Raw genomic sequence first — 8,251 nt, forward strand, 5'->3', positions numbered from 1 at the left:
ATCAATTAATTATTTTCTAGAATTTTATTTCTAATTTTTTAATATATTTTTCAATGTACAAATTAAATTATTAAAAGTTTTTATTTATATTTTAAAGATTTTATAGAAACAATTTTAAGTTAGAATATTTACAAACAGCAATTTGATGTTTAAATTAGACTATGGTGAGTTCGATTGAAAAATATGTTTGAGTTGTGCAGATTTTGTAGATGTAGCCGATGTAGTTGTGTAGTTTTATGGGATTATTAGGTTTTGCAGGTAGGCAGATGTGTAGTTGTGTAGTTGATCAGTTTTTGCAAGTTCAGGCAGATCAGATTTGTGGGTTCAGGTAGTGTAGTTTTGTAGATTTAGTAGATTTTGTAGAATGGTAGATGTGCAGTTACCTGGATTTGTGCAAATTAGTAGACTTTAGTTGGGCAGTTGGTTTAATGTGTAGTTCTCAAAGGTTGAATAGGATTTGCAGGTTGACAGTTATGTAGTTGTGTAGTTGACCAGCTTTTGCTGGTTGGTATATACAGATTTATGGGTGCAATCAGGTGCAGTTAGTGTAGTTTTGGAGAATTTGTAGGTTGGCTGATGTGTAGCTATCTAGAATCATGCAAGTTAGAAGATTTTGGTTGTGGAGCTGGTATAATGTGCAAATTTTTAGTTTTGTAACTTATCAGAAATGATGTGTAAAGGTTGAATAGATTTTGTAAGCTGGCAGTTGTGTAGTTATGTAGTTGACCAGCTTTTGCAGAATGATATTTGCAGATTTGTGGGTGCAGTTAGTGTAGTTTTGAAGATTCAGATGACTACACATCTGCCAACCTACAAAATCTACTTATGGAAACCTATGTACACAAATTGATCTATGCAACAGTATAGTACAGTTTTGGAGATTGGCAGTTTAGCAGATGTGTCATGGTGGAAATTTTGTTACTTGAGTAGGTTGGAGTTGTGTGAGCCGTTGGCAAAAGAGTAGATTTCTAGTTATACATATTGAGTAGTTGTGTACTAAATTCGTTATTTTTGGCTGTAGTCCTGTAGTTTTTGGTATGTAGATGTAAAGATTTGGTATCCTATATGTTTGTTTAGATATATTTAAAATTAAATACTCCTCTGATACACTGAGTTAAAATTACTTAATATTTAAAGTCACTTTCAACGACAACTTAAACCTCTTACATCAAAACTATTTACACTCAACATCGAATTTGAAGTGAAACCTTCTTTATCTTCATCAATACGTGACAAAATGTCTTTCCATAACACATATTGAGAAGTTTATTATTTTAGCACTTTTTTAAACTAAACTTGTTCGTAAGGAGTACATTCTGGTACAGGGCGACTCCAAGTGCCATCAGAAAGACAACGAGGTCTTTCTGGTGAGGTGCCTCCACGTGCTTCGTGACCTGCACGACATTGTACCTGGAGAAAAATAAAATAATAAAAACAAAATGGTAAATAGAAGGTTATGGTATAATTGTTGGTACCTGTAAGGTGTCTCCGGGGTCGTAGGAGAATTTTAGGGGCGCCAACAAACCCCAAGCTGGGTCTCCGGGGTATGGACATTGGACTTTACCTAGAAACAGAAGAATTTTTGTTTTATGAGCTGTAGATTTTAATGTACTGGATGGATTTTGACGGTGTCTTTGGGAAAACTATGGATAACTGGATTGTCTACAAATCTTTCATACACAGTAAAAATGTAGAAACTATTTGTCCAGTAGAAATTGGAGTCTGGACCCCGCTCAAGAGATTTTTAGATGTTTTAGCAATTCTAGATGATTTTTTTGTATTTTGAGCTGCTGATTGCATCAATTTTGATGATGTCTTCAGAGAAATTATGGATAAATCGATAATCTTCAAATTGTCTTTAAGGCTTCACTTACAATAAGGCGGAGGATGTGACCACAATCCTGTTTCAGTACAAACGACACTGGTTTCTCCTACTAAGAGATGACGTTCGCTGCACCCGAAGCGAAGCAACGAACCAACATCGTATTTAGTCGGTTCGTTACTCTGCTGAGGCTCCGATCTTATTTCACGGGTTCCACTCCAGGGCACCGGAGGCTCCACACGTCCATTGAGAGGCGCTGGAGGTTCCGTACATTGTATCGCTTCGGGAAAAAGAGAGGAATCAATAAAGTTTTCAGGAGATTATGGTAAAAGCTATATGTGACTTTTTACCTATACACGTTGGTACAGGACCAGACCAATTCCCATCGTGATCGCATTCAATTCCAGGGGCTCCATTAATTCTGTGGCCCCATGCACATCGAAAAACAGCTCTGCCTCCTGCTCCAGGGTCGTATTCGGCCAAAGACAGACGAGCATCAGGCAACTGTAGTTCTGGGCATTTTACAGGTTGACACCTAGGAGTGCCCGCCGACCAAACTCCTGGGTAAAAGAAGTATGAGTAAATTTTGTTTTGTGCTGATGGAGGTAAAGGAATATTTACCTGAAGCCTGGCAGGTTATGTTGGCCAGACCGACGAGTTTGTAGCCCCTTGGACAAGAATAAGTAGCTCTTTGGCCGAGACGATTGCCTTCAATGCGAACAGTTAGAGGTGGATCTTCGGAGGGCAGTTGAGCACATTCTACAGCTAAAATAGAAAAACAACTTGTTAACTTCTCCAATGAGGAGTTTAGGAATTCGTCAGAAAATCCGTTTGTTGACTTTCAAAAACTTCTTCTAGATGTACCAAAAATGCCTAAGATGTGAATCTTTTTGGACAAACTGCATCCGCCACTAGTTCCTTTACTTCTCACCTGTGACAGTGATCCTCAAACTATGAGTCAGCCCCCTCGGCGTGGTGCAGGTGAACGTTCCCGAATCCTGGCTGGTGACATCCTTCATGGTCAGTTTGTACTTGAAATCCTTGTCGTCAGGATTCATGGACCAGGACGTGGCGTAATGGGTGAACTGTGGACTCCAGGTCCACTCTGGTTGGCCTTCCAGACGAGGAAATAGACATTCCAGGGATAGAGAACTTCCTGGATAGATTGCTAAGGATCCGGAAGGTTCGAAACTTGCTGAACCTGTTAGGAGACGTGGTAGAATTGCCGGTGGTGCTCGTTCTGGAAGAAAAATAATAAATAGAAATATATTGGTTTGGTAAATTATTAGGTATTTATTATTATTTACCTGAAAAGTTGGTCAGTTTATTTGTAGGAACACACGAAGGCAATTTGTTGCTCCATTCGCCATTGAGACATTTTATAGTACTGTCTCCTGTTAGTTTGTATAGACCTGCACAAAAATAATAATAATAATTAAAATATAAGTAAACATTAACTTTAAATTATGATAAAGTATTTAAATTTACCTAAAAGTGTGCACCTTGCTTGCAAAATGGCACCATGTGGAAATTGCCAAGACGGACTCTGAAATGAAGAGGTAATTTTAAAGTTTAGCGTTTTTTAATAAATAACTTTGTTCTAAACGTTAATATTTGTTATATATAGATTTATAAATAATTTTATTAGCTTTTCAACAATATATAATATTATATATTTTAAACCAACAATTTTAACAAAATTTTAAAATTACAATTTTAAGATTCAGCTAGTTATATTTAAAGACTTTGTTCTAGTTTTGACTGAAAATCTCGAACAATACTCATGTAATTTTAATAGAACATTAATATAACTTTAATATATTAATTTAAAAAGATTATATACAATTATTTATATACAATATACATTTATTTATCATTTGAATTCAAAAAACTTAACGGTTATTTTGCATCAGGTACTACTTGGATGCATCCTAGGCACTCTAATGCAATTTCTATGTCAGTCTAAAAATTTTGATGGAATGGTAATAATCGAACTAAAAATATAAAAAGTGATTCTGCAGTATTGATATTTCGGTAAAATATTGTTTAAATATTGTACTTTCATATGACAATACCACATTTTATTGTCATCGGCTAATACCGCCAAAAAATTGTGCAATTTTGAGGTTATGTTCAACATGTGCTTTTGGACATAGTGAATAGAATTCGGGTAAAAGAAATATTGTTACAGTATTGTTAGAATATTGAATTGTATTGTGATTTTATTGAATTATAGTCAACTTTATTGTTGAGTTCATTTTGTGGTTCATGGACAATTGGGTAGTTTGGTATAAGAAGTGGATACATTTTGTAAGTTTGACTGTTTTTATCAAATAATTTTGTTCTAAGCCTCGGAAATCGTTTTATACAGATTTGTAGATAATTTTATTAGCTTTCTATTGATATATAATAATATATACAAATTTTAGAAATATTGATCAAAATATTAAAAAATGCAAGAGGAAAATCTGTTAGCTAGGGTGTAAAATTAAAGTTTGACAATTATTTATTAAATAACTTTGTTCTAAGTTTGATGAATTGTTATATAAAGATTTATAGATAATTTTATTAGCTTTCTGATGATATATGATAATATATACATTCTTGAACAAATTTCAGAATTATTGAAAAAATGCAATCTGACAAAACTGTATCAAGTATTATCAAGTGTTGAATTAAAGTTTGATGATTATTTATTTAATAATTTTGTTCTCAACCTTGGTAATTATTATATACAGATTTATAGATAATTTTATTAGCTTTTTAATGATATATAATATACTATACTTATATTTAGGTTTTTTTGATTAAATAATTATAAATATAAAACAATTCTATCGACGTCTTAGTTAAAGAAGCAATTTCTTAAAAGTGATTTTCAAAGTTAAGGGATTTTTATTCAATAATTTTGTTGTAAACCTTAGAAATCGTTGTATACAGATTTATAGACAATTTTATGTGCTTTCTTGTGATATATACTCAAACAAATTTTAGAAATATTAACCAAAATATAAAAAAATGCAATCAGACATAATTGGGCACTATCATGAAGCACAAAATTAATTTTTTGACTATTATTTATTATCATACTACGGATATTATTTTAATGTAAATTCTATCCTTTGCACTCTTATTTATTTAAATTTATGTTATCATTTATCATTATTGCTAGATGTTAATTATTTAACAGTTGTAATAAATATTGAAATTGAAAAAATATATATATATATATATATATATATATATATTTATTTATTTGTTGAAAATGTTTAAATTTGATGTTGAAATGTATGATTGATTTCTTGGAGGGCGTAACATCAATTAAAAAATAAGTAAAGTAAAGATTTTTTTCAAAACATCTTTATTTTTCCATACGTTTCGACGTAAAATTTTACGTCATCTTCAGTGGTTCTACAATTTAAAAAAAGAAAAAAACAGAAAGTAACTGAAGATGACGTAGAATTTTACGTCGAAACGTATGGAAAAATAAAGATGTTTTGAAAAAAATCTTTACTTTACTTATTTTTTAATTGATGTTACGCCCTCCCAGAAATCAATCATATATATTTATATATATATATATATATATATATATATATATAATATATTAATAATTATTTTCTTACCGTAACTGTAACATTCCTAAAACTCATCACTAAATTTTTCTGCCAAGTCTCCAGTTTGCAACTTTTGAACAAAGGTTGATATTTATCACCATCTGAAAAAGAATTATTAATTTTCATTAGCGATTTTGGAGTATACAGAGTTGCTGTAAGGTCTTGAGATGTTAGAAAAAGTTTTAGATTTTTTAATTTTTAACATCTTTCTTGAATACATCATTCATATTAATCGAATGGTTTGAGAGATACGGAAGAAAAATCAAAGTAATGCGTTGTAGTAAAAATTGTAGGCATCAGAAATCGATGCTTAAGTTAAATGCGATTTTGGAGTATACCGAGTTGATGTAGGGTCTTGTAATGTTAGATCATTTAATTTTAAATAATTTTCTCGAATACATCATTCATATTAATCAAATGAGATATGGAAGAAAAATCAAAGTAATGCGTTGTAGCAGAAATTGTAGGCACCAGAAACCAATGCTTAAGTTTAAATGCGATTTTGGAGTATACCGAGTTGTTATAGAGTGTTTTGTTGTTATACAAAATTGTTAACTATTTAATTTTAAACAAGTTTGTTCAAATACTTTATTCAAATACATTAAATAGTTTAGGATCTACAAGCGTTTAAAACATAAAAACATTTCAACTGTTATATTTTCAATAGCTGTTTTAAAGTATACCGAGTTGCTCTAGGGTCTTATAATGTTAGAAAAAATTTTAGATTATTTATTTAGTACAAATTTCTCTCACCCATCATTCATATAATCGAACGGTTTAAGTCACGAGAGATATAACAAATAAATGTATTTCCCTCTACCTACCTTCAGTAGTTGCACAAAGTGGCCCCAGCCACTGTCCGCCAATGCATTTAATTTTGCAAGGTCTCCTTTCTCTCAGAGGCCCTACTTGGCCAGGAAATCTTACTTCGGTTGCATGGGCGAAGGATTCGGCCCTGGGGTCGAAAAGGGCTCCGGATGGGGTACTTGTTAAACCTGAAAGAAATAGATAGATAAATAAATATATAAATAGATAAATTGATAAATAAGTACATGAATAAATTAAGAAATAAATACTTAAATCAATAAATGAACAAAGAAATAAACAAATTAAAAATTAATATGTATAAAAAATTATTATTTTTTAACACAACGAAATTAGGGATTTATTAACTGAATATGTTGTACATATTAGAAAGAATTTTGGGATTTTTTTCTAGTTTTCCTCAAATATCTTCTAAACTAACAAATTTGGAAAAAAATTGTTTAAAAACAAATTTGTAGATTATGAAATTCTGCAGAAATTTGTCGTCAACACTATTTTGTATTACTATACAACATTTAGTTTCTTAGATATAACATTTACTTTCTTTGATACAACATTTCTTCTTCTGAAACTATTCTGCAATGTCTAATTAGACAAGGAGGCAACGACACATAGAATAAGAGAACTTTGTATAAAAAGTTTGATATTGCTAAGTATTACATTTAAGCATTAAAAACGTTGCAAATGTTGTAAATGGGGCTTAAAAAGCATTTTTGGCTGGAATCAAAACATCAGGTCTAACAATTTCCTGGAGATTTCTTAGTAATTTCTTAGTAGTAAGTCATTCTTAGTAATTTTAGACCAAATTTGGTAAAACCATGTGCAAACTTTAGTCGATTATTTATGCAACTTACTACCTTGAGGCAAAATGCCACTTACACCTAGTTATTTATCTGTTACCTGGTCCATCAAATATGTCATCTGCCAAAGAATCAAAAGGGGCCCCTTCGTTTTTAGTTGCATGCTGAGGGGGCGCAATGATGCCCCTGCCGATTTTTATATCAGGAGCTGGACAGCCTATGGATTCTGAAAAAAATATAAATATTCATATATATCACCAAGACAGATAAGATAACAAATGAAGAAGCCCTGAGAAGAGTAGACAAAAAAAGGACTCTACTGAGCACAATCCTGAAAAGAAAAAGAAACTGGATCGGACCCGTTTTGCAAAAAGAGTGCCTCCTGCACGACGCTGTCGAGGGTAAAATAGAAGGTTAAAGGAATGGGAAGAAGAAGAATGCAGATGATTGACGACTTACGCGAGAAGAGAAAATACAGGGAACTGAATGATTAAGCACAGGATCAGAAAGCATGGAAACAGAAGTTTGGAAAGGAAAATACATGAAAAAAGTGTGGCGGGAATAGTGGTAATGGGAATGATAGACGAAGGTTAAGGGAATCGTTTATTTGTAGTGGCTCTCATACCATGGACCTGCCTTCGCTAGACTACGATTTATTATTAAATCACTAATGTATATTGTATAAACTATGATTTCCAATAACAATCAAGAAATGCAGTTCATAAAATTTGTGTCATACCGAAACCATTAACATCTACTTAATTCACATTAATGAAGAATACCAATTATTTTGAAATCTATATTTCAAGGCCGGGAGTATGTTCGCGCCAATCAAAGCATGCAGTTATATTGATAAAACAAAAATCATCAATCGAAATCACACATAGACCAAATCAACCAATGCGTTATCAAAAACAATATTAAAATTTTGTAAATACACTTATAACTTGTTATTAATATAAAATAAATATATACAGTTATTATTAACGTATTTTACAATTGGTCCTTCAAAAAGCATCAATCACAACAACCAGTGAAAAAACATTGCAGTTGATTTGATAAACCAGATTCCTATGGCGTTTGATATTGAAAGAAGTTTTTGTTTTGGTAAAAATGATATTCATTAAACACATTAATATTTATTAATATTGAGTACTATTATTGAATTATTTGACTTAAAGTTTTTT

The 8,251-nt window shown here is 31.6% G+C and overlaps 1 protein-coding gene across 1 annotated transcript; it reads right to left on the minus strand.

Moving 5' to 3' along the window:
* Positions 1–1,290: 1,290 nt before the first annotated feature.
* Positions 1,291–7,577, minus strand: LOC113363045 (locomotion-related protein Hikaru genki-like). The gene is made up of 12 exons (XM_026605534.1): positions 7,541–7,577; positions 7,165–7,281; positions 6,264–6,434; positions 5,449–5,540; positions 3,311–3,368; positions 3,130–3,234; positions 2,754–3,062; positions 2,444–2,587; positions 2,173–2,382; positions 1,875–2,102; positions 1,476–1,564; positions 1,291–1,410 (listed from the first exon to the last, which is right to left on the minus strand). Exons 1-12 carry the CDS (start codon positions 7,575–7,577, stop codon positions 1,291–1,293), a joined length of 1,680 nt encoding a protein of 559 aa, XP_026461319.1.
* Positions 7,578–8,251: the final 674 nt, after the last annotated feature.

This window comes from Ctenocephalides felis, unplaced genomic scaffold, assembly GCF_003426905.1.
Source record: "Ctenocephalides felis isolate EL2017-DRISC unplaced genomic scaffold, ASM342690v1 CF-g0.4_SCAFFOLD_00845, whole genome shotgun sequence".
In the NCBI taxonomy this organism is placed as follows: Eukaryota; Metazoa; Arthropoda; class Insecta; order Siphonaptera; family Pulicidae; genus Ctenocephalides; species Ctenocephalides felis.

Excerpts from the sequence above, each read along its gene's own strand:
- LOC113363045 (XM_026605534.1), bottom strand. The coding sequence starts at position 7,577 with ATGCTTTCTGATCCTGTGCTTAATCATTCAGTTCCCT. Across the intron at positions 3,369-5,448 it reads TTAGGAATGTTACAGTTACG|AGTCCGTCTTGGCAATTTCC; the intron begins GTAAGAAAATAA and ends TCTTCATTTCAG. Across the intron at positions 1,565-1,874 it reads GTCACATCCTCCGCCTTATT|GTAAAGTCCAATGTCCATAC; the intron begins GTAAGTGAAGCC and ends TTCTGTTTCTAG.